Source organism: Mytilus galloprovincialis, chromosome 6, assembly GCF_965363235.1.
Source record: "Mytilus galloprovincialis chromosome 6, xbMytGall1.hap1.1, whole genome shotgun sequence".
NCBI lineage: Eukaryota > Metazoa > Mollusca > Bivalvia > Mytilida > Mytilidae > Mytilus > Mytilus galloprovincialis.
This window is the reverse complement of record NC_134843.1, coordinates 88,554,943-88,582,173: the sequence shown is the minus strand read 5'-3', so window position 1 is coordinate 88,582,173 and position 27,231 is coordinate 88,554,943. Positions and strand designations below refer to the sequence as shown.

General features: G+C 30.9%; 2 protein-coding genes across 2 annotated transcripts in view; one reads left to right on the top strand and one right to left on the bottom strand.

The window, feature by feature from the left end:
• The window catches only part of LOC143080621 (peptide methionine sulfoxide reductase-like), a 74,658-nt gene that overhangs the window by 26,772 nt on the left and 20,655 nt on the right, over positions 1-27,231 (top strand). The gene's annotated exons all lie outside the window — the stretch shown is intronic.
• LOC143080618 (N-acetylgalactosamine-6-sulfatase-like) lies at positions 7,579-23,606 on the bottom strand. The gene is made up of 14 exons (XM_076256542.1): positions 23,492-23,606; positions 20,872-20,995; positions 20,341-20,415; positions 19,172-19,274; positions 18,352-18,495; positions 17,322-17,388; positions 16,998-17,125; positions 15,689-15,825; positions 14,642-14,745; positions 14,019-14,155; positions 13,586-13,688; positions 11,720-11,841; positions 11,362-11,479; positions 7,579-9,228 (listed from the first exon to the last, which is right to left on the bottom strand). The coding sequence occupies exons 1-14, from the start codon at positions 23,597-23,599 to the stop codon at positions 9,145-9,147; spliced, it is 1,554 nt and encodes a 517-aa protein (XP_076112657.1). The 5' UTR covers positions 23,600-23,606; the 3' UTR covers positions 7,579-9,144.

Here is a 27,231-nt window from a genome sequence, read left to right as displayed (position 1 = left end):
TGTAATTGATCATTTTTGCAATGTAATGTGTAATTTAATTAATCACATTCCAATGTAATTGACCCCAAGTCTGACGACGACGGACGTCAAGTGATGAGAAAAGCTCACTTAGCCCTTCAAAATATGTCGTGCAAAGACCTTTTTGATAATGATTTGTTGTATTCAACTGTATCTCTGATAGCTGTATTCAACAGATCATTATCAAAAAGGTCTTTGAAAAATATAGTTCATATTCATGTAAACACTTTTTTTTAGGAAAAAAAGAAAGACAGAAGTAAATTTTGTAAAACTTTGATAGGTTTCAAGTTAAATATGTTGTAGTTTGATATAATTTGTGGTACACATTCCTTTTTCAGATAAAGGTTTCAATTGATAAATGTATTATGCTTACTAGTACCAAACTGTAAATTGTTCACAAGATTACTCTTAAGAAACATTTCTTTTGCAATATCATTTTTATTATGCCCCATCTACGATAGTAGAGGGTCATTATGATTTCTGGTCCGTCCGTCCGTCCGTCCGTTTGTTCGTTCGTTCGTCCGTCTGTCCCGCTTCAGGTTAAAGTTTTTGGTCAAGGTAGTTTTTGAGGAAGTAGAAGTCCAATCAACTTGAAACTTAACATGTTCCCTTTGATAAGATCATTCTAATTTTAATTCCAAATTAGAGAATTCATTCCAATTTCACGGTCCACTAAACATAGAAAATGATAGTGCGAGTGGGGCATCCGTGTACTGTGGACACATTCTTGTTAATAAATGAGTTAACTAAACCTCCAAAACTCAAACTCTGATTTTATCAAAATCAGATCAAAAATAACTTTTCTACACGTTCATAATCATTTTATCGAAAAGTTTGAAGCTGATCAATATATAAATATTTATGTTCAAAGTCTACTCATTTATTAGTCAAATTTTTCATCAGTCAGTAACATAAATTTTCTTACATGTTACAATTCTATTCACACTTTGATTGAAAAGAAAATACAAATGCAATGTCAGCCATGTAGTTGAGAGGAAAAATAAAGAACTGAAGAAGGCCAATGGCCGAAACGTCTTGAAAAATTGGTTTATTTATACAATTGTATATAGTATGTTCCCTATTGGAATTTTGAAAACAAGGACTTTGGAGTTTGACAACCTATGCTTAGACCCCGTAAGAAATTTTGAGAAAAGTGTACATAAACGCTTTATTTTTAAGTGGTAATGTGAATGTAATATAATATAAATGTCAAAGTAAGAGATGTTACATATCAACATGTACAGTGCATACAATTTGTATACAATATATGTAAGGTGAATCATTTTACATTTGAAAAAAGCTTGAATTATGTTTTAAACTACAATGTAACTCAAGAGGTCAAGCTGTGTTGTACAAGAATTTATAAAATATTTTGGGATGCTATGAAGAACAAAGACGCTAAATTCTTTCAAGTGTGGACATCACAATATAGCAACTAATTACATAATAATTTATTATGTAATAATTATGTTATAATGAAATTATCACAATTTGAAAGACTAATCTTTCTTCATTCTTTTGGTACCTCATTTATAAAATATAAAGAAGGATAAAATGAATTACATCAGTTTAAAGTTGTCTGATTTGGAGTGAAAAAATCTTTGTATTTTGCTACCTTAAACATGCTCTTGTTATGTACTTATTGTGATGAATAGGGTTAAATTTTTTTTTACTTGTATGCATTTACATGTACCTGTTTACAGATATTAGCCATAGTGTTTACATACTATTTTGCTTTCATGCTTTCACAGCAAATTGGATAAATTACTATTATATATATCAACTGTCAGAATTTAGTAAGTTCTAGGTGATAAATTCTCTTTTATCTTTTATTTCAATTTCTATTGATCTCTATTTTTCCCCCTTAATAAATGTGGATACACACAAAGAGAGACAACTCTTATCTTCTAAATTTTCCATGTACAACCCTAAATACATTATCAAACCAAATATTATTATGTTACTTTTATCATTATTTTCTCAATTAATTATTTAACACAACTGATATATTGAAACTACATTGTATATATTAAGAATTAAGCCTCTGATATAATAAGGATTACTGGATTTGAAATTTATTCATATAATTTTTCGTACATAAATGACAGTGCATCATAAGCCTCTAAAGGCTGGTTGGTATTATTATACATGTTAATTGACTACTTATGTTTAAAATTGTAATATATTGTATTTCATGTATATGTACCAAGTTGTACTTTAAAATAAAAATATCTATCTATAGTGAATTATTTCATCCTTTATAAATCAATCATACACAGACTCAACTTTAATCAGTCAGACCTTCAACCCACCAATAAAAAAATTTCATAGAAAACAATTCTATAGAAATTGCTGTTGATAATTAAATTGAGAAAGGAAATGGGGAATGTGTCAAAGCGACAACAACCGGACCATAGAGTAGACAACAGCCGAAGGCCACCAATGGGTGAATATACTATCCAGTTATAGTTCCAGGGTATATGGTATGGCTGCTACTCAATCAAATAATCTACTTATAGCTACTGAGGTATCAAGACTAAAACAAATTAGTAGTAATACAGGTACACTAACAGACTCGGTCTATAACATGCCACTATTCCGTCCTTTAGCTGTCCATATCACCAGTGACAGTAAAGTTCTAGTAGGAGGTGTTAATATAGAACTAGAGGCTCTCAAGAGCCTGTGTCGCTCACCTTGGTCTATGTGCATATTAAACAATGGACACAGATAAATTCATGACAAAATTGTTTTTTGGTGATCATGATGTGTCTGTAGATCTTACTTTACTGGACATTCTTCTTGCTACAGGTATCTCTATCTATAATGAACTTGGCCCAGTAATTACAGTGGAAAATATATTCTAAAAATTTACAAAAATTTACAAAAATTTATGAAAATTGTTAAAAAATGACTATAAAGGGCAACAACTCCTTAAGGGGTAACTTGACAATTTTGGCAATAAAAAAAAAGAGCCTGTGTCGCTCACTTTGGTATATGTGAATATTAAACAAAGGACGCAGATAGATTCATGACAAAATTGTGTTTTGGTGATGGTGATGTGTTTGTACATCTTACTTTACTGAACATTCTTGCTGCTTACAATTATCTCTATCTATAACGAACTTGGCCAAGTAGTTTCAGTGTAAAATGTTAGTAAAAATTTACAAATTTTATGAAATTTTTTAAAAATTGACTATAAAGGACAATAACTCCTTAGGGGGTCAATTGACCATTTCAGTCATGTTGACTTATTTGTAAATCTTACTTTTCTGAACATTATTGCTGTTTACAGGTTATCTCTATCTATAATAGTATTCAAGATAATAACCAAAAACAGCAAAATTTCCTTAAAATTACCAATTCAGGGGCAGCAACCTCACAACCAGGTGTCAAATTTATCTGAAAATTTTAAAGCAGATAGATCTGAACTTGATAAACAATTTCTCCCACTGTCAGATTTGCTCTATTAAATGCTTTGGTTTTTAAGTTATAAGCCCAAAACTGCATTTTACCCCTATGTTCTATTTTTAGCCATGGTGGCCATCTTGGTTGCTTGGCCGGGTCACTGGACACAATTTTTAAACTAAATACCCCAATGATGATTGTGGCCAAGTTTGATTTTATTTGGCCCAGTAGTTTCAGAGGAGAAGATTTTTGTAAAAGATAACTAAGATTTACGAAAAATGGTTAAAAATTTACTATAAAGGGCAATAACTCCTAAAGGGGTCAACTGACCATTTTGGACCTGTTGACTTATTTGTAAATCTTACTTTGCTGAACATTTTTTCTATTCACAGTTTATCTCTATCTATAATAATATTCAAGAAAATAACCAAAAATAGCAAACATTTCCTTAAAATTACCAATTCCAGGGCAGCATCCTAACAACGGGTTGTCCGATTCATCTGAAAATTTCAGGACAGTTAGATCTTCACCTAATAAACAATTTTACCCCTGTCAGATCTGCTCTAACTGCTTGGTTTTTGAGTTATAAGCCAAAAACTGCATTTTACCCCTATGTTCTATTTTTAGCCATGGTGGCCATTTTGGTTGGATGGCCGGGTCACCGGACACAATTTTAAAAACAAAAAAAACCCTAATGATTTTGGCCATATTTGGTTAAATTTGGCCCAGTAGTTTCAGAGGAAAAGATTTTTGTAAAAGATAACTAAGATTTACGAAAAATGGTTAAAAATTGACTATAAAGGGCAATAACTCCTAAAGGGGTCAACTGACCATTTTTGACCTGGTGACTTATTTGTAAATCTTACTTTGCTGAACATTTTTTCTATTTACAGTTTATCTCTATCTATAACAATATTCAAGATAATAACCAAAAACAGCAAAATTTCCTTAAAATTACTAATTCAGGGGCAGCAACCCAACAACGGGTTATCCGATTCATCTGAAAATTTCAGGGCAGATAGATCTTCACCTGTTTAACAATTTTACCCCGTTTCAGATTTGCTCTAAATGCTTTGGTTTTTGAGTTATAAGCCAAAAACTGCATTTTACCCCTATGTTCTATTTTTAGCCATGGCGGCCATCTTGGATGGTTGGCCGGGTCACCGGACACATTTTTTAAACTAGATACCCCAATGATGATTGTGGCCAAGTTTGGTTTAATTTGGCCCCGTAGTTTCAGAGGAGAACATTTTTGTAAAAGTTAACGACGACGACGGACGACGACGGACGCCAAGTGATGAGAAAAGCTCACTTGGCCTTTTAGGCCAGGTGAGCTAAAAAGGGGGAGGGCAAAAAAATGTGCCCATTCCCCAAGTACCTTTGACTTTTGATACCTCTCCTGGAATTCTCCAGTTTTTTACAGTTTACATAAGCGGGTGTGTTCTAGTATTAATTCACTTTTGTCAGTCAGTTCATCATTCTTTGTATCTGCAGTTAGGTATGCAACACATGGAAACTCACTTAAAATTATAAAAAGTCCAAATTCTTAACTGAGATTTTTATTTTCAATAAAATAGCATATCTATATAAAAGATAATAATATGTAAATAAGTCAATAATAAGTAGATCTCAGAAATCACAAAATAGATATACAAATGAATAGAACAATTTGGAATGATGGCTTATTCCAAAAAATAAAAAATACAAAAATAACCAACGAAGAATACACTATACACTTACAACATATTTGGAATATCAAATTTCTACCAAGATAAAACAATGTCACTAAACATAACCAGGCTAACTGTCATAATTCTCATTGATTAATTTTTACAAAACAACCTTACATACCTGCCAAGTGCCAACCCTCCTGTTTTGAGCAGAGGAAGGAAATATTATGCATTCATTTAAAGCATCAACTTTTATGTACAATTATAATTTCCTCAATGCATACAAAACATTTATCAACTCTTAAAACTACAAAAATGCAGAATACATTATGAAATACATGAACACAAAAAAAAAATTACCATATTTGAAAAGTTGGCTTACAGACACTAATTAAATTGTGAACTAGAGGCTCTCAAGAGCCTGTGTCGCTCACCTTGGTCTATGTGCATATTAAACAATGGACACAGATAAATTCATGACAAAATTGTGTTTTGGTGATCATGATGTGTTTGTAGATCTTACTTTACTGGACAATCTTCTTGCTACAATTATCTCTATCTATAATGAACTTGGCCCAGTAATTACAGTGGAAAATATATTAAAAAAATTTACAAAAATTTACAAAATTTATGAAAATTGTTAAAAAATGACTATAAAGGGCAATAACTCCTTAATGGGGCAACTGACAATTTTGGTCAGGGAAGATAGATCTTGACCTGATAAACAATTTATCCCTGTCAGATTTGCTCTAAATGCTTTGGTTTCAGAGATATAAGCCACAATCTACATTTCGCCCCTATGTACTATTTTTTGCCAGGGCAGCCATCTTGGTTTGGTTGGCAGGGTCACGCCACATATTTTTAAAACTAGATACCCAAATGATGATTGTGGCCAAGTTTGGTTAAATTTTGCCCAGTAGTTTCAGAGGAGAAGATTTTCTAAAAGAATACTAAAATTTTAGAAAAATGGTTAAAAATTGACTATAAAAGGCATAACTCCTTAATGGGTCAACTGACAGTTTTGGTCATGTTGATTTATTTGTAGATCTTACTTTGCTTAACATTATTGCTGTTAACAGTTTATCTCTTTCTATAATAATATTCAAGATAATAAGCAACTCTTCAAAATTTCCTTAAAATTACTAATTCAGGGGCAGCAACCCAACAACGGGTTGTCCGATTTGTCTGAAAATTTCAGGGCAGATAGATCCTAATAGATTATTTTACCCCCATGTCAGATTTGCTCTAAATGCTTTGGTTTTAGTTATAATCCAAAATCTACATTTTACCCCTATGTTCTATTTTTAGCCATGGCGGCCATCTTGGTTGGTTGGCAGGGTCACGCCACACATATTTTAAACTAGATATCCCAATGAAGATTGTGGCCAAGTTTGGATTAATTTGGCCCAGTAGTTTCAGAGGAGAAGATTTTTGTAAAAGATTACTAAGATTTACGAAAAATGGTTAAAAATTAACTATAAAGGGCAATAACTCCTAAAGGGGTCAACTGACCATTTCAGTCATGTTGACTTATTTGTAAATCTTACTTTGCTGAACATTTTTTCTATTTACAGTTTACCTCTATCTATAATAATATTCAAGATAATAACCAAAAACAGCAAAATTTCCTTAAAATTACTAATTCAAGGGCAGCAACCCAACAACAGGTTATCCGATTCATCTGAAAATTTCAGGGCAGATAGATCTTCACCTGTTTAACAATTTTACTCCATTTCAGATTGCTCTAAATGCTTTGGTTTTTGAGTTATAAGCCAAAAACTGCATTTTACCCCTATGTTCTATTTTTAGCCATGGCGGCCATCTTGGTTGGTTGGCTGGGTCACCGGATACATTTTTTAAACTAGATACCCCAATGATGATTGTGGCCAAGTTTGGTTAAATTTGGCTCAGTAGTTTCAAAGGAAAAGATTTTTGTAAAAGCTAACGACGGACGATGACGACGGACGACGGACGACGGACGCCAAGTGATGAGAAAAGCTCACTTGACCCTTTGGGCCAGGTGAGCTAAAAATGAATACTGTAAAATTCATAGGGTTAGTAGTATACACTTCATACAGCACCTTAACTAGTTATTTTAAGCTGCCATGCATTAGTAAAACATATTTTTTATGCCCCACCTACAATAGTAGAGGAGCATTATGTTTTCTGGTCTGTGGATCCGTTCGTCTGTCGCTCCGTCCGTCGGCCCGTTCGTCCGTCCCACTTCAGGTTAAAGTTTTTGGTCAAGGTAGTTTTTGTTGAAGTTGAAGTCCAATCAACTTGAAATTTAGTACACATGTTCCCCATGATTTGATCTTTCTTATTTTAATTCCAAATTAAAGTTTTGACCCCAATTTCACGGTCCACTGAACATAGAAATTGATAGTGCGAAGTTCAGGTTAAAGTTTTTGGTCAAGGTAGTTTTTGATGAAGTTGAAGTCACATCAACTTGAAACTAAGTACACACGTTCCCTATGGTATGATCTTTCTAATTTAATTCCAAATTAAAGTTTTGACCCAAATTTCATGGTCCACTGAACATGGAAAATGATAGTGCATGTGGGGCATCTGTGTACTATGGACACATTCTTGTTTAAATATATAAATCTAGTATTGCCATGATATATATGATAAGCAACAGAAAATAAAACTATAAATTTCTTTGGTCCCATATTAACTTCAATGTAATTTACTAAAATCAAAATGATATTCTTGTCTGTTGTCAGTAAAAAAATAATCATTTGAACTTTGAATTTTAGCAGTTTACAGGTTTCGTAAGTACATTGTTTGTTTCTGTGTTTTTTTTTAATAAAGTTATTCAATAAAATAATTGAAAAACTTATTTGAGATCAAATGAATAAAGTGAATAAATGGTTTTCTGAACAATATGACAAAAACTGCATAAAATTTTAAGACCAAGCAAATTTAGAAATTAATGTGAGAAATTCAACGAGAACGACATTATAATTGTAGATTATTATTGATCATCTCAATGTGATTGATTTTCTCGCTTGAGCCATTTATGAGAGTTGAGATGACCAATGATTATCTGTTTATCACTATTTGACCTTTGTTAATTTCTTCTGCACCCTTAGTTTCTAGTGATAGTTTTTTCATATCACTCTACTGTGCTGAGAAAGGAAATTATAAGTCAGTAAGATCAAAGAAAAATTTTGTAAAATAGCGATAATAGATAAACTCTCACATTCAAATGTTTGCTAGTGTCATGAATTATTATAATAATCATGCATCACTGTTGGAAGTCAAATTCTAATGTAAACTGTTTTTTATAATGTAATGAAATTATGAATTCTGTTTAATATTTTTCACAATAATTTTTTAATATAATAATTATAAACTATTAAATAAACAATGTCCTGCACAATGTATAAACAAGCAATAGCTTAAAGTTTTTTAGAATACACCAATCCATTAGATTCTAAAACAAAAATTATAAATTCATGTTTTAAAGTATTTAGTAACAAACTTATCGCATTAACAAAAGATGGAATCTACAATTAACTACATAATACTTATGTAAAGGAATAAAAAAACGCCCTAAAAATATTAATTTTCCCACATTTGCAACATAAGTTGACTTTTTGGTCTGGAAGACAATTCTATTATCCAAAAGACCATTTTTATATTACCTACTTTTGACTAAAACATTTATATATTTTTTCGACAAGTTACCTACTATGCGGTAGGACATCCTGGTACCTAGTCAAGTAATAGCAATGTAAAGACGTAAAGAAGTAAAATCAAACTTTCAAACAGTAAATTTATTTAATTTACATTTTCTTTACATGACAAAATCATCGGAAAACAGTAAATTTTCCCCTCAAATTACATCAATTATATGTTGGATTTTACTTATTTTGGTTGCTATTACTTGACTGAGTACCAGGATGTCATACCACAGAAAAGGAACCTGTTGAAAAATTATATTCTCCGGGGTCAAAGGTCAGTAATATGAAAATAGTCCATTACACTTCTTAGTAATAATTGTATAGCCCACTGAGGACTATTATCCATCACACCAGAAACAGGATTAATGAGGCCAGCTACATTTATATGGCGCAGGTGATGGTGCTTGTAGACATTTAAATTTCTCACAGCCAGGTGGAGACCAGTTCTGAAAAATACCATTTTCTATTTTTAACAGCAGTTTATATAGTGATAAAATATAGTTTTAAAGTTTGTAAATCTATAGCATACAGAAAAAGCTATATAGGCCATGGGCCGATTTTCTTATGCCTAAGCTTACTTAACATTTAACTTTGGACGTATTGTTATGCATAAAATACATTTGTATTTAAATTTTTGAACTTAATATCATAAAAAAGTTTTAATTAAGTTCAGTTTTTGCAAGTCTTGAAAGGAAATATTTCTCAGCCTTTTTGAGTACAACTTCTGTTTATTTTTATTGTTTTATTTCTGTTTATCAATCATCCAAATGCTGATGATTCTAGAGCCAGAATAGTTAAACTGTCTGATTTATTCTTCCCAGCTACTTAATATTTGCTAGATAAAATGAATTGTGATAGCATAAGATTAATTACTTGGATGAGAAGTTGGAAATTACATCTGACAATGTTGACAAAAAAATCCATCGACATCGTGAAAGCCAAAAGACAAGTTCCGAATTCAATTTCTATATCTTCTTCATGGTAAGTTTCATAGTTCAAATGCAGATTTAAATCATTTAATAAAAGTGTTATGAACTGGCTTTTTCTGTATCAGCCCTGTAATAGATTCTCGATCAGCTGTATCGGCCCTGGACTCTCTGAGTCTCATATCCAATACAGCTTACCTCGAATCTATAACAGGGCTGATACAGAAACCGCAAATTAATAACACTATTATAGTATAAACTAGATATTAAAGGAAAAAGTGTTTCTCCTGCCATCTCCAAGTAATGATCAAGTCAATATTTAAGTATGGTTATCCCTAAAATCACACAGATCAAAAATTGTAATATCTAGGGCCTAATTCAGAACATTTAGCCCACCAAATATGGTGGGATAGAATATTCAAAGTATAGCCTTAGTGTACATGGTGTAGAAAAAATATGTTTGTTAAACCCTGCACAAAAAGATAAAATTAATCACGCGGCATTTCGCATCCTTATATTATTAATTAATTGTGAAAGTGTTATGTAATTTTTAAACATTGTTCCTAATGCTGTATTTTTTTTGTCAAGTTCAATTTCTTTATTCACTTTGTTGTTGAATCAATTTTGTTAGTGTTTTATTTAGTACATTGTTTTTGAAATTTTTGATCAATTTTTGGTCCAAACTTGTTTTATTTAAGTTGGTTGTTGGATATATTGTTGGCTTTTGGTTATCTTTACAGTTTGATACAAAGAAACAGTACTAACTGACATCAATTAAGACTGCATCATGAAAATGTGGGAAGGTCATTTGAAAGTCATTTTTTTATAAAGTTATTTCACAAATAATCTGAATTTGATAATGAAATATTATGGAAACAAGTTATTGCTGCTATTTCTAGTGTCAAAACATTCAGTATTTATTAAGTATTTTATTTAAGTTTTTTTGTTTTAGTGTGAATTGTTTTAAATTAGTCATTTTGGTTCTTTTATAGCTAGCTATGTGGTATAGACTTTGCTCTTTGTTGAAGGCCATACAGTGACCAAACAGTGACCTAAACTTATTAGTTTCTGTGTCATTTGATTTCTTGCGGAGAGTGGTCTCATTGGCAATCATACAACATCTCCTTATTTTTATATTATTGAATACCGGTAATATAGTAGGATAAAACAGTTTCATTTGTATATATATAGATTCTACCACTGAATCCAGTGTGATATGATATTTATCCACTCAAGACAGTTAAATTTTCAAAATTTAAAATGTGAGGATCGCCGAGCGTTTTAAATATTTAAAAATTAACTGTCGAGAGTGGATAAATATCATATTGCACAAGATTTGGTGGTGGAATCTGTTCTCTAATTATTTTTAAACAAAATGCAGACATATCCAATCCTGCCATTCGATTGATCTGTAAAAAGATGTGTTCTTTTTACAACAATGTTTTGTTTGATATCATCAGGCATGGTCGCCTGTTTTCATGACGTCACAATGGGAATTTCAGAGGAGAGCAAGGAAATTTGATGTCATAATCGAATTTTGACCAATGAATGACTGATATCAAACAAACCACACATTGATTAAATAAAAATAATCAACAGGTCAGGAAAACTATAAATCGAGTAAGAATTAGAGAAATATGTGTATATACCAACCATAACAGATCTGTCACACATGTTGAGCTGAGGTTTTCCTGGTACTAGGTTCTTTTTATGTTGATTTACCTGCTCCATTAATACAGGCATAACTTTTTTGTATTCTTCCAAACTTGGTCTGAAATTTAAAACAAATGCATTTCAACAACACAATATTTTTTACCATGAATGTATTTGAAAAATAATTCAGGTCTGAAAACAAATGCTATGTTGACCTGTTCTGTTCTGTTCTATTTTTAGTTTTCTTTTTAATCTAACTAACTATTATTGAGTATTGTAAAGAAAATTCAGTTTATGGTAACATTTCGATTTGTAAATGTAGCTATCTTATAATATGTATCATAGTAAATGTGCAGACCTTATCATATACTTTTCACCAGGATCTCTGCCTATATGAAACAACAATGGCTGGTTTGTGTTGTTCATCTGCTCATGAGTGGTGACACCTTCAATTTCTTCTCCTGGACAAAAATCTATTCCCTACAACAAAAACCACAATGTATTTATAAATATTTCCACATGTTTTCATACAGGGTAGTATAAACTTATATCAAAATAAAATATACCCTATGCAATTAAAAGAACCAGTATCCCAAAGGAAACAAAATAATTATGTCCACAGAACTTCTTGACAAATGTGTATACTTAAAAATCAGAAATTATTGTGAGGTTTTTATAATGTGAATAGTGCAACTGGTTGAGTATCATAATAATAAGAACTTGCATTCTGATAACAGAGATATATAGATAACAGAGATATATAGATAACAGAGATATAGAGACATATGCAGTTATTCTTGAAATTACAATAATTAATCTCACATTTTTTACCATTCATAAAAAATTGCAGTACTTTCTGAATTTACAGTTTCTTACAACCATTTTGTAAAATGTCATATCCTATAAACCTTCATTTAGAGCATTTGAAGTGAAAACACCTGGTTTAACTAACCACTTTTCCTTTCCTAGTTCAGATCCTTAATAGTCAGCTAAGTATAAGCCATTATCCTAATGCCTTATAAACATTAGAAGGGTATTATTCAGATGATTTATATAAAAAAAAACTAGATGTGTCAAAGCGACACCAATGGCCCCGTCCCAAAAGTTGAAAAATCTGCAATTTCAATATAAACACATGTGGACAAACATGATGGTAGGTTCGCATATCAAACATCAGCTCAAAATCTGGAGGCGTATAGAAAAAAATCTGTATAACTGTGATTTTCAATAATTTCTCAAAGTCCTAAGCCCGTAATTTCAGCAAAAATTAGCAGAGGGGAATGAAACTTAAACTTGATCTGTAACACATCATGGTTAACTCACATACCAAAAATCAGCCCAATATCTGAAGTTGTTTAGAAAAAAGTCTGTATAACTGTGATTTTCAACAATTTCTCAAAGTCCAAAGCCCGTAATTTCGGCAAAAATTAGTGGAGCGGAACGAAACTTAAAATAAACTTGATCTGTATCTCATCTTGGTTAACTCACATGCCAAAAATCAGCCCAATATCTGAAGTTGTTTAGAAAAAAAGTCCGTATAACTGTGATTTTCAACAATTTCTCAAAGTCCAAAACCCGTAATTTCGGCAAAAATTAGTGGAGTGGAATGAAACTTAAACTTGATCTGTAACTAATGATTGTTAACTCACATACCAAAAATCAGCCCAATATCTGAAGGCGTTTAGAAAAAAACTCTGTATAATGGTTTGTTGCGGAATGACGGAATGACGGAATTACGGAATATCAGAATTACGGAATTTCGGAAATCAGTCCAATATCTGAAGGCATTTAGAAAAAAACGCTGTATAATGGTTAGCTGCGGAATGACCGAATGAGGGAATTTTGAAATATCTGAATTACGGAATTTTGGAATTACGGAATTTCGGACAAGGGTAAAACTATATGGCACTGACAACTTCGTTGCAGGGCCATAAAAATATATATTCAAATTCATGGGGCCAAAATAAATGACCTTATCATGAATATACCTTTTATAAATAAAGAGTTTGAAAAGTTACCTACTCATATCTTTTCTTGTATGAAAAATAGTTTTAGACTACGCCATCTGACAGACAAATATCAGTTTATTACTTTCACATAATTATCAAAGGGCAAAAAAATCATCAAAACTAGAAAAAAAAATGTTTTGTTGTCAGTTGACAAAAAAAACATAGTTCTTATGCGGGGATACACTGCAGAAACATAAAGAAACATATATACTCACTGCATTAAATTCTTTTATCGAGTTAGTCCATGTCCATAGATGTGCTTTATACAAGCCAACTCTTACTGCCATTAATTCATTCCCTCGATAATAAAACAATGGCCTGTAAAATAAATTGCTACTGTCAAATAATTATATAAACTGTGAGAAAAAATAACTTTATGAGGAGCTTCTTTTCATGGATTCCACCGTTAATTAAACCATTAAATTTGGTTCCCAGTAAAATGCACATTGTCTAAGATTTATCATTAGGAAAGCTGCCTTTAAAATTTATTAAAATACAAAAAAATGATATTTCTTTACAAATGAAATTAGAACAATTAATAAAAACATTTTCCTTATAATAAAAAACAATTTCCTTATAATAAAAAACAATTTCCTTATAATAAAAAACAATTTCCTTATAATAAAAATTGTCTGCTGATTAACAAACCTATCTGTGACTGTATTGTTAAGTAAGGCATCCTTCAGACTTATTCCATCCACTTCTCTGTCTGTTGGTATATTTCCTCCTGCTAACTCAATGAAAGTTGTGTACAAATCCATCAGAGAACCAACTTGATGAGATACCTGTAACAGAATCATGCTCATATAACAAAATACCAATTCAGTGCTCATGGCACTTTTCCTGGATTCATCAGATATGCATAGGATCTAATGTTATGAACAGCAAATTCATCAAACAGCTTGTCCTACAGATGGAGTTCAAGAAAACCATTTTATCTAGGATTCTCATTCTAGCCAGAAGATATGTTCAAAGGCATTTCTATATAGATCTATAAATATATAAACCAGCGTAAATATAAACTGGTATTTTACAAGAGACAGACAGTAAGAATATATGGAGGCATACTTTGCACTAAAATGTCTTCAGTGCTAAAAAAGGACATTATTAACATTGAACAACCTAGCATACTGCAATTTAATTAATTCATTGAACCATGAAGTATCCGGTGTGCTTACAAAGCTATATGTGTCACTGCATTTTAGTAAGTTTCTTTCTACCATCTAATATTATTGTAGTTAGATAAACGAATACCAAGTCATGCCACCAACCTTTCCTGGTTGAACAACTCCAGGCCACCAGGCAATGGTTGGCTCTCTCATGCCACCTTCAAATGTTGTTTGTTTCCCACACAAGAAAGGACCATTGCTGCCACCTTAACAAAATATTGGTACATCATTTGATTTTGTAAAAAGTCATAAAACATCAACTTTAGGGACTGCTGCAGAAAATTTATTGATCTACAATCAAGTCTTTAATAACATTTAAATATAATGGAAAGGGTAATTTCATTTCTTCCTTTGAAATAATGTACTGATTTTGATTGCAAAGTTGTAATTTGATAGATGTAAATAAAAGTTCATGAAAAAATTCCAATCTTGACATTGAAAACTTTCTCTTAATATGTGTCAGTAAATTATGAAGTTGTAAAGGATATATAACTAGTTTATAAGTCAAACAACTAAAAGTGCATACTTACTCTTACAAAAAAGGATTCAAAGGGTGGTAATGAAATCAAATTATATAAATTATCTAGACATTTTAATTTTTAAAACTTAACAATTAAAATGTTGCATTTTTCCATTTCTGCGAAAGCATATGAATAAAAAATGCAGGTCTATTTAATATAATATTACCAACATAGTAGTTATAATAAATGTATAATAAATGTAACATTATGACAGTGCCCTAGGCACTAAAACATGTAGATCAACAAATTTTCAGCTGCAGTCCCTATAAAAGTTTTGATGTAATAAGACCTTCTATACTATATGTTCTTTATCTTAACGATCCTGCATACCAGAGGTCTTCACTTCCAGGACTCTACCGTACTACAAATTCACCAGGCATTGGTTCACTTTCATTTGTAAATCATTTGATTTTTTTACTAGTTGCCTTGCATGTTATAAAATAGTATTTTTTTCACTGTAATTATTTAACAGTTTGTTTTTAGAGCATTATAATATGGTATTCTTTTTAAAACAGTTATATTATGTTTCACTGTGATAAAGCAGCCATATGGTATTCAAAAAGAGCATAGAGTCTTTTTAAAAGTCTAAATCTAAAAGTATATTAACCTGTATCAAGTATATACCTACCACCTGTTTTGGCATAAGTAGCAGCTCCATTGTCAGAAGAAAAGAATACTACAGTATTTTTATCTACACCATTATCTTTCAATGACTGTAAAATTTGTCCTACAGAATAATCAAGTTCCTTTACTGCATCCCCATATCTATAACATACAATATACAATGTATTATACAAGATAGACTGACTTACTAGTCAAGTGAAAGGATATCATCATTAGTTTCTCAATCTCAACAAATGAAATATATTTTGCTTACATTTTATAGCCTTACAAAATAAAGTAACATCTTTAACATCTTCCTAAAAATAAAGCCTGTTAATTAATTGTAATGACATACCTGCATCCGATATTGTTCTTGAATTTTTGCATTAAGTCTCAAAATTTCATACATTTATTAAAGTAAAAACTGTAAAAACTGACAAAAAGATCTTATTCTGAAAGTATCCATTTATATTTAAATATGAGCAACACGCCTTTCCAAAAAAATACATTTTACCAGAAAATTATTTAATAAAGATATTATGTGACCAAAATATAAATGGGGCTATTGCTAATATTAAAATTTACCCCAAATAGTGCTCGTTTAGGTAAAATATGTAAATGTCTATGATGTAACACTATCAAGAGTGGCAAATAATCACTCAAAACATCAATACAGACAGGCATGACTAAATCATCATCATTTTATATTACAGACCGACATGATTAAAAACAAATGGGGAATGTGTTTATGGAACACAGATGATGCCCCCGCTTGCATATCATATAAAGTTATGAAGGGACACAACTAAAGAAAGGTTAAAGTGACGATACCCAAATTTGTACTTGGTCCAAGTGTTTTGGTAATAAGTATTGTGTATAAGTTTCATTACATTTTGGTTGAGGCAAACTAAAGTTAGAGAACGGAAACGAAAAAAATCATCATTTTTTCCATTTGTAAAGGGATCTAACTTTAGAACAGTTAATGTGAACTTCCACAATTCTAACTTCATCTGTACTTTGTGGTAACAAGCATTGTGTATAAGTTTCATTTTATTTGAGGGAGGCTTACTAAAGTTAGAGAATGAAACGAAAAATTCAGAAATTTTTCAGTTTTTAAAGGGCATAACTCTAGAACGATTTATGTGACACCACCAGAATTCAAAGTGATCTGTGTATTATGGTAATAAGTATTTTGTATAAGTTTCATAACATTTGGTTGAGGCAAACTAAAGTTAGAGAACAGAAACCAACTTTGGGACTTACGTGAGTACGGACAAGGGTGAAACTTAACGTTCCCTCCACTTTGGCGGGGGCATAAATATAAGTATACTTGCAGTCCTCTATTACTCGTCCCTAGGAAATTTGATGAGGCATATAAAGGATCATGTGTTGCATCAGCAGCCCAGTATAAAAAGAATGGTTCCTTCTTGCCTACTTGTTTCTTTATAAACTGCTGAGCTTCCTTAAAAAAATTGTAAACATGGTAATGCTTGAATAGAAGGGGTTCCATTATTGAAGGATCCCATTTTTCTGGACTCTCACTGTGATTAATAATTCCATTTATGCATAGTATGACCAACTTAATCATTTTATAAAAGGATTAAATGCTGCAGTAAAGTTTTGTTTTATATTTCTTCACTTCACACTGATATACTTACATTTAAATACATCTTGGTCAAATTTGATTCCCCTGTTTTCTTATCAATTGCAAATTCTTCATAGTATCTAAATGTTAAAATAAAAAGTGATATGAATAAAATGAGAATAAATCAACTGTTAAATTCTTAATATGTATTCCAAATTTACATTACACTTCTATGAAAAAAAAATCAATAACATAACAATTTAGTCTTGAATTATCTCCCGTTGACTATAGAATTCTTTAATAACTACAGAACTCTATCAATGGTTAAACTGTGATAATTTACAAAAACTATATTCTAGAGGAAACAAATACCAATTTTATATTCTCTCATATTGAAACAAGAGACAAAACCTAAATAATTGATGATAATACAATTTATTATACTTCACATTAAAATGACATATTTTGATTGGCTAATACGAGGGTGTTAATTTACTCTATCACATGGCTGAGCGGGTAACAATTCTTTTGAATATAACCCACTTGTCCAGATCAATGAAAAATCGATAATTCAAAGGATAATAAAAATTGAATTTACATCAAGTAATTAAATACAATGCTTAAGTTCTACGTTTTGGCTCAGATTTTATGATTTGACTCAAAATAAAAAAACAAAACATCTTGCTTAGCTTTTGTTGTTTTTTCTAATACCCGTAATGTTGTTGTGTACATGACGTCATAGAAAATACTTTTAAAATAAAATTAAACTGTAAAAGACAATAATGATAGGACATTCAATTTAATAAATTAAATAACACATAGTTGAGAGGGTGATAGAGCAGATTGGTACCACTCGAAAAAGTTGTAAAAGATGGAGGATTTATCAATGGTTTCTTGTTTTAAATTAAAAATAAAGACAGGAACTCAAAGGTAAAATGTTATAAAAAATAACTATAATTGGCAACAAAAAGTAAATTACTTCTCTAATAAATTGGCCCAAATATCAAATGTATTTCAAACTGTTTCTTATTTGCAGAATCAAATTTTAAATCAATGTCCTTTGCCTAAATATTACAGTATTGTGACTATCCTTAATAACCTACCTGCCAGCCATTTCAGCATCTTTATAAACTGGTATATTTGGTGTATCAATGTCATCATAGGGTCCAAAATGACAGTTGGGAGCACCAAACCATTCATCAAATCCGTGCTTCAATGGGTGATATTGTGGTCTGTGGCCTAAATGCCTGTCATTATAAAATAAAGTTTTTTCTTAAATTCAATGAAATTGTCGTCTGTGACTTAAACATTTGTATTTTAAGGAAAAGAGCTTTTTTTAGCTTCTGTGATATTGGGGTATGTGACCTTGATGCCTATCAGTCAAGAAAAACATATTTTTTTCCTCTTGCGTAATATTGTAGTTTGTCACCTATAGCTAAACGCCTGTTGGTATAATAGCATATTACTTTTACTACATGGAACATTGACATATGCCACAATAAAAACCTAAGTTTTTCTACCTTTTGAAATTTAAAACTTACATTTAGTTAAAATTGATGCTGCCCCTGGATTAGCACCCCTTCTTGCATTATGTGAGTTTTTTTTAAGGCAAGCCAAAAAGCTTCTAGTGTTGAAGACCCTAGTAACAGTTATTCAAGTGTACTTTAAACACTCTCACAAGATACAATAGGCAGAAACACTAGTTTTAAGCTTAAGGTTACTAGAGCTTTAAGTGAAATGTTTTATAAGAGACAATATCATATGTAAGAGTGCATGATAAATTCATCACTATATACATTCTTAACTATTGATAGATTACACAATTCAACCTCTAGATCTATTGCAACTTTACAGCTATTTGTTAATAACATTAGTACCATATTAATAAATCAAAAATGTATTGAGATTTCCAAGTTTCCATACCATTTTCCTATGAGTTTGTTTCTATATCCCATCTTCTTGAGAACTTCTGGCAATAAAATCTCAGAATCAGGTATACCACCCGTTATTATCTGGGGGGTATAAGCTGAAAACAGAATATAACATTGTTTTTATTTTATTTAAAATCTTTTAAAAAATGTGTGATTATTTCTTACACATAAAATGAGTTAACCACATTTTTTAATATTTACAAAATGATGTAAACATCCTACTAATAAAACTGTAAATAATTGTAAGATATCAAATTCATTCTTTGAGTGTTGATTTCAAAACATCATATTTTTTTTTGGTTCTGTTTCCTTTTTCAAGATACAATAGACATATAGGTAGTATTAATAATTAGAGACCTTTCAGAATATATTATAGAAAACAGATAGTGTTAAAAGCATAAACATATTTAAAAATAATATCACTTAATAACTTTCTTCAAAACCATGGTGCTATTTGTTTTCTTTTGTTTTGATATAACTCATGAGAGGAATAATAAAATTGAGAACAAAAATGGGGAATGTATCAATGAGACAACAACCCGACCATAGAACAGACAACAGCAGAAGGTCACCAATAAGTCTTCAATGCAGCGAGAAACTCCAGCACCTGGAGGCGGCTTTCAGCTGACCCCTAAATAAATATCATACTAGTTCAGTGATAATGGACATCATACTAAACTCCAATTATACACAAGAAACTAAAATCAAAATCATACAAGACTAACAAAGGCCAGAGGCACCTGACTTGGGACAGGCGCAAAAATGCGGTGGGGTTAAAGATGTTTTTTGAGATCTCCCCCTCCCCCTATACCTCAAGCCAATGTAGAAAAGTAAATGCATAATAATACGCACATTAAAATTCAGTTCAAGAGAAGTCTGAGTCCGATGTCAGAAGGGGTAACAAAAGAAAATAAACAAAATGACAATAATACATAAATAACAACAGACTACTAGCAGTTACTGACATGCCATCTCCAGACCTCAATTAAACTGATTGAAAGATTATGTCTTCATCATATGAATATCAGGCACAATCCCTCCCGTTGGGGGTTTAGAATTATACCATCATAAAATATATGAGAAGAACATAACCCGTGCCATGCCAACAACTGGTTTAAAATAAATGTGTTTAATTCCAATGTTACTTTAGAACAGCCTTACCATTTCTAGCATGTGCATTAGTGGTGTAGAAGCCATTCCTTATAGGTAACCGTCCTGACAGTAATGCTGCTCTGGCTAAATATAAAAAAATATATAATATCATTCATTCATTTTATATCAGAAGCTGTCAATTTTCCAAAACTCAAAAAAAGCTCTCTCAATGACAATTGTTTCTTTAAGGAAGATTTGTCATAAAACTGTAGAAGGTGGAATACTTGTCAGATTTAAAAAAAATATAATTAATACTGAAATTCAAATTTTTCAAACCATCAATGGATTGAATACCTTAAATAATATGTCATACTGCTTTAGCAAAGTGTATATAAGTAAACCATGTGTTATTTGTATTAAAAATATCATAACAACACATTTCAGTCAAAAAGATTATGTTCAACTGACCTGTCTAATGTTTATTCTTGTGTTTGAACAAAAGAATTCTTAAACTTTTCTGTAGACTACAATCCTAACTCTTCATTTTTTAAATTACTGATATTCTAGTTTACTTTACTGTTTTTTTCTTGTACTACTCACAAGGTGAACACAAAGGATTAGCGGAATAAAAGTCGGGAAAGATCATTCCTTCAGCAGCCATTTTGTCAAGATATGGTGTTTCCTTGTTGGGTTCTCCAAATACCCCAAGATCACCCCATCCCATCTGCAAAAATATAAGCTAAATTAAGAATACTGTTGTAACAAAAACAAAAAAATCAATAAATGACTTTTAAAGCATAAACAGATTATGTGAACCGTTAATATTTTCATATCATTAAAATGGAAATTTAAATTAGTCATGTTAGTCAAATATTTTGAATTCAACATTAAGAACAGAAGTTTGAGACATTAACAAAGTCATACTTAACTGCTTAGGACAATTGAAATAGCTAGTAAAATATCAAAGCCTTTTGAAAAAATTTATCTATTCAATTCATCTTTTAGTGTGCCTTTGGATTGATGTTGTCTTTGACACATAGCCTTTTAATTATTGTCTGGAAAATGCATGAAATATTTGCCACTGACATAAAGCACTCATTTAGCAAACAACAGTCAAATTATGTCCTTTATTTCATGCTAATGCAGTATACATAAAATTATAAAGTTAGTTTGTGCATTATACAAAATGTAATTAAATATGAAAATAACACAAGACGATGTGCTATGATTTTCTATGGGACATCACTCCACCAGACAAAATGATGATGAAGTAAATGTGTTAATTATAAAAATTGCTACATAATTTTGGGTGGGTCTTTTCACCACCGAACACCACCGCACACCACCAAACACCACCGCACACCACCGAACAACACCGAAACTCCAAATACCACCAACCACTAAGAAAAACTGTGATATAATACAATAAAACGAAAAAATAAATTAAATTACATATATTTAAATCATCCAGCAATTTTTAGATTTTTATGGGCATCATATTTATGTTTAAATAGATATTCAATATAATATCTCTATTCATCATTTAGATTTTGATATTTGTCTCTTTTCTTATTATTGGTACAACTATTTTATAGAAGAGATAGAAGGAAAAAAATGGGGAAAAATATATTTGAGGTGTCTATGGGGGTCTGCGGAGTTCAAAAAGTAGGGTGTTATAGACTCTTCCTTTCTGTTTTCTGTAGCTATTTGGACTCTTAATCTTCGCAATTTTTTAATAATAACTTTATCGTCGTATCATATGTTTTCGTATCATCCATATTTCATCAATTTCGATTTCACACGCGTATATTGTGGCGGGTTTTTCGGTTTCTATATTTGGAACAACAACAACACTACAACTTGACATCTTTAAAACATATTCAAAGTCATTTTAAAAGACGCTAGAACACATTGAATAAAACTGACCAGATTAGTCATTTTTATTTAATGCCAAAAATATGCCTCACTAGAATAGTTGTTGAGCAATATTCTGAGGGGTTACATGAAGTAAAGCTATATTGTCTGCCTGCCCGAAATCCCATCTTCAAGACATGTGACTGTCATGTGGTTTTTTTGTCATTTTTATTACAAACGAGCGTGTTAAAATTATCATGGTTCTTATATAAAATGGCTGTTCAAAATCCATTTATTCAATATTTTATTGACAATTCTTTTTATACATCAATCCTTGATACACGAAGATGAAAACAGTCTTTTTAATCTTTTTACATTTAAACCCTAAATTTTAAAAACTGCATTTTGTTTTAAAAAAAAATAATGTCCTTTCTAGAAACCAAGTGTCAATCGGAAATAAATAAAAATGTAACAATTTCAGAACATGATACACCAACCTAAAACTATTTACTATTTATTTCAAGTACTGAAAAGTATTGAATAACCTTTATTATGATTCAAGTGATCACCAGAACCACAACTTTAGAAAATACTAATTTCCGGATTATATAGTCATTTCCTGTCCGTGAACTGATCCAATTTTTAATTTATACAAAAACATATGACGCCGTTTTTTTGACATACGAAAATCGCGAAGTAATCGGAAACGGTTAAAAATCGTAGAAAGCCTTGGCAAAAAAACTAGATACCTAAAATCATTTGATAAGACATCCTTTTCAAATTTGAGTAAACACCTGAACAAAAACTCAACAGTGAAAACCTGTAAGCAGTGAAAATTGTTATTAGTACGAAAACACATCACATGATGATAATATTATATTTCAGTCACATTTATAACGATAAAAGACAAAATAATAAACTATTGGGGTGACTGTGGTGTACGGTGGTGAAAAGACCTACCGCAAAAATGTTGGCTAGTCATTAAGTTATATGACCTTCACTGTCACATTTATAGTAAAAAAAGCAAATAAGAAAAGTCAAAAATAACAAATATAGAATAGCAAATAATGAAAAAGCAAAACATTTTTTTTTTAAATCAGAAAAAAATCTATAGAAACTGAAAATACTCCCCCCCCTTTTTTTATAGAGTACATTTGTTCAGTATAGGACTAATCTAGTATGCTGCAATTAAAGCTGATTGATATAGATTTATTATTTTAGTAGAACATATCTTTTTTATCGTGTATCTTATTGTATCTTGGACTAATACATATATATTGGTCCCAGATTGTATTGATCATTCAGGATGTCGATGGCTATTATCTTTTCAGCAGAAAAAAAAGAATACATATGCCGTAGAACTTACATCATCCATAAGCAATATGACAAAATTTGGTTTTCCATCTACAACACCAGCAATCATAAAACAGGTACAATAATATAACGTTATGAAAAGTTTCAAGCAAGCCGCCATCCTGTTGTCATGTGACAAATCGATATCACATGATTTTAACCAAAAACAGAAATGGGGTTGAAGTTATTTCCCTTTTACCATAAATCATTTGATTCGAAACAATCAAAATATTTTCAAAGTGAAACTGCGACTATATAATAACACATGTGTTAAAGAAGCCTAAACTTCAAAACAATAATTTTTCTTTTAAAATTCATCTTTTCCTGTCTTTTGAAAACTTCCTATTTTCCTGCCTTTTGAAAGCTACATATTTTCTTTTTTTTTTATATCTAAATATTTTATTGTCTTTTGAAAGCTACATATTTTCTTGTGTTGTGAAGCTAAATAATTTCGTGTCTTTTGAAAGCTACATAGTTTCTTGTCCTTTGAAAGCTTCCTATGTTCATGCCTTTGAAAGCTACATAATTTCTTGTCTGTTGAATTTTCCTAGCTTCCTGTCTTTTGAAAGCTTCCTATTTTCCTGTTTTTTTCAAACAACATATTTTCATGTATTTGAAAGCTAAATATTTTTCTATTTTCCTATATTTTGAAAGCTTCTTATTTACGTTTCTTTTGAAAGCTACACATTTTCTTGTTTTTTAAAGCTACTTATGTTCTTGTGTTTTGAAAGATACATATTTTCTTGTATTTGAAAGCTAAATACTTTCCTATATTCCTATATTTTGAAAGCTTCTTATTTACGTGTCTTTTGAAAGCTACACATTTTCTTGTTTTTTTAAAGCTACTTATGTTCTTGTGTTTTGAAAGCTACATATGTTAGTGTCTTTTGAAAGCTAAATATGTTTTAGTGCTTTGAAAGCTACATATTTTCTTGTATTTGAAAGCTAAATATTTTCCTTTTTTCTATATTTTGAAAGCTTCTTATTTACCTGTCTTTTGAAAGCTACACATTTTCTTGTTTTTTAAAGCTACTTATGTTCTTGTGTTTTGAAAGCTACATATGTTATTGTCTTTTGGAAGCTAAATATGTTTAAGTGTTTTGAAAGCTACATATTTTCTTGTATTTGAAAGCTAAATATTTTCATATTTTCCTATATTTTGAAAGGTTCTTATTTACGTGTTTTTTGAAAGCTACGCATTTTCTTGTTTTTTTAAAGCTACTTATGTTCTTGTGTTTTGAAAGCTACATATGATATTTTCTTTTGAAAGCTAAATATGTTTTAGTGTTTTGAAAGCTACATATTTTCTTGTATTTGAAAGCTAAATATTTTCCTATTTTCCTATATTTTGAAAGCTTCTTATTTACCTGTCTTTTGAAAGCTACACATTTTCTTGTTTTTTGAAAGCTACTAATGTTCTTGTGTTTTGAAAGCTACATATTTTATTGTCTTTTGAAAGCTAAATATGTTTTAGTGTTTTGAAAGCTACATATTTTCTTGTCTTTTAAAAGCTTCCTATTTTTCTGCCTTTGAAAGCTACATATTTTCTTGTCTTTTGAAAGCTTCCTATTTTCCTGTCTTTTGAAATCTTCCTATGTTACTGTCTTTTGAAAGCTACCTATTTTCCTGTCTTTTGAAAGATATATATTTTCTTGTCTTTTGAAAGCTTCCTATTTTCCTGTCTTTTGGAACCTTCTATTTTCGCGTCTTTTGAAGCTAATTATTTTCGTGTCTTTTGAAAGTTACATATTTTCTTGTCTTTTGGAAGCTTCCTTTTTGTGTGTCTTTTGGTAGCTACATATTGTCTTGTCTTTTGAAAACTTCCCATTTCCCTCTCTTTTGAAAGTCTCTATTTTCCTGTCTTTTTAAGATTCCTTGTTTCCTGTCTTTTTAAGATTCCTTGTTTCCTCTCTTTCGATAGCTTTCTATTTTCCTGTCTTTTAAAAGCTTCCTATTTCCTGGCTTTTGAAACTTGATATTTTCCTGTTTTTTAACTGATCAACCTTAGTTCTGTATCGGTATTAAACAATTATTTCTAAAAATTATGGCTAAGTTAACTAATATCATTAAAAAAATAACTAGTGTAAACGTCAGAGGTCTGATTTCATTTTTTTTTCAGTTCAAGAATATGTTACCTTATAAAGTGTTAATTACTTTCAACAATAACTGGTAAGTCCCTCCTTTGGTGTACTTAGCTTTTATAGACAGAATATTTAAAGCTTTATATCAAACTGGTAGTAACTTAAAATAGGACCTCAAAGAGTTAATTATTGCTTAAAATCGGACATAATACGATAGTTTATAACACCTCTAATTAAACACCGTTAGTGGGAACAATATTTCAAAAGTTGTCAGTCAAAAAAGATAATTTTTCTTGGTCCCCAAAGGCTATATAAGATAAGATAAGATAAGATAAGAAAACTTTATTTTGATTCGGCATAAGTACAAATAAGCAACACAAGCTCTAGGGAGCTTTTAACCGAATATAAAAACATCTAAATAACATAAAAACAGTGCATTTTGACATATAAAACAACCTGTAATACAAAGTTGAAATCTCACATACATAGCATGCAATAAAAATAAGCAACAAATTTTCGAATGAAGTAAAAACATGCTTGACCAGAGCAACCAAAAGCAGCATACATAATAAACAGCTCAAGAACTATCTGCAAGCAGAACAGCGACATTCCAAACCGTTCCAGGACTGAACAAGACTTTTAAAATGTGAAAAACTGTTTTCAGTCCTGAAATGGTTTGGAAGGCTGTTCCATAAAGTAGCAGCAGCAAATTTGAACGATTTTTTTTACCGTAACGGGTTGACTTTACCTGTGGAATTTCAAGAATATTTACAAACCTGAAAGAATATTTAGATTTTTTGACATTCACAAAAAAAAAAAAATCTAATATATATAAAGGTTGGTCCGAATATTTGTCAGATATAATATTGCTAAGACTAACATCTATGTAGTCATAAGTTCTAGGTATCTTTTGACACTTAAATCTTCTTTTTTAAAGTACAATTATTCTGAAAATTAGGACTAGCAATCTGAACCTAGATCAATCTATTCTTATTAAATTGCAGCTACTGTATAGTAAGAAATTCATTGCATATACCAATATTATAAAGTGATACTTTTACATGGTACCGGTTTGCAAAACAAAAACGAAGGTGAACTTTCGTAATTACATAAACTCTTACGGACTAATTAATAAGAGTATCAACCCTTGTTAGTAGTTGTTATTGTCTGTGTCATGTTGGTCTCTTGCGGACAGTTGTCTCATTGGCAATCATACCACATCTTCTTTTTTATACTTATTATCATAACAAAAATCAAGCCTTACAGGTGCGGATCAAGGATTTTAAAAAGGGCCCACTGCATGGCAGGCCAGCGTCTGTATCAATACTTTTAAAAACTAATATATGTATCATGTAACTCAAAAAGGGGTTTGCTCTACCCCCTATAAATCCGTCTTTGCCTAGCACCGTAGTAAGCCGTCAATGTTCGTGCTGCTGAACTTGCCACCAGTTAAAACTTTTGAACATTTGTAGATTTGAACTCGGCAATTAATCATCGCATAACTGACAATTTGGATAACACGGTGTATCAATATAAAAACCTTGGACTATTTATTATAATAGTCCAAGGTACAACACAGAATCGAGTTTACATGCGACTGGGGGGGGGGGGAAATAACGAGGCACTTTTATTCCTGTTCTCTATAATCCCAGTGAGGCCTTCAACATGGTCA

Coding starts and splice junctions, on each gene's coding strand:
- LOC143080618 (XM_076256542.1), bottom strand. CDS start 23,599: ATGGCGGCTTGCTTGAAACTTTTCATAACGTTATATTATTGTACCTGT. Junction 17,389..18,351: donor GATGCTGAAATGGCTGGCAG/GTAGGTTATTAA, acceptor TTTAACATTTAG/ATACTATGAAGAATTTGCAA. Junction 13,689..14,018: donor AACAATACAGTCACAGATAG/GTTTGTTAATCA, acceptor TTTATTTTACAG/GCCATTGTTTTATTATCGAG.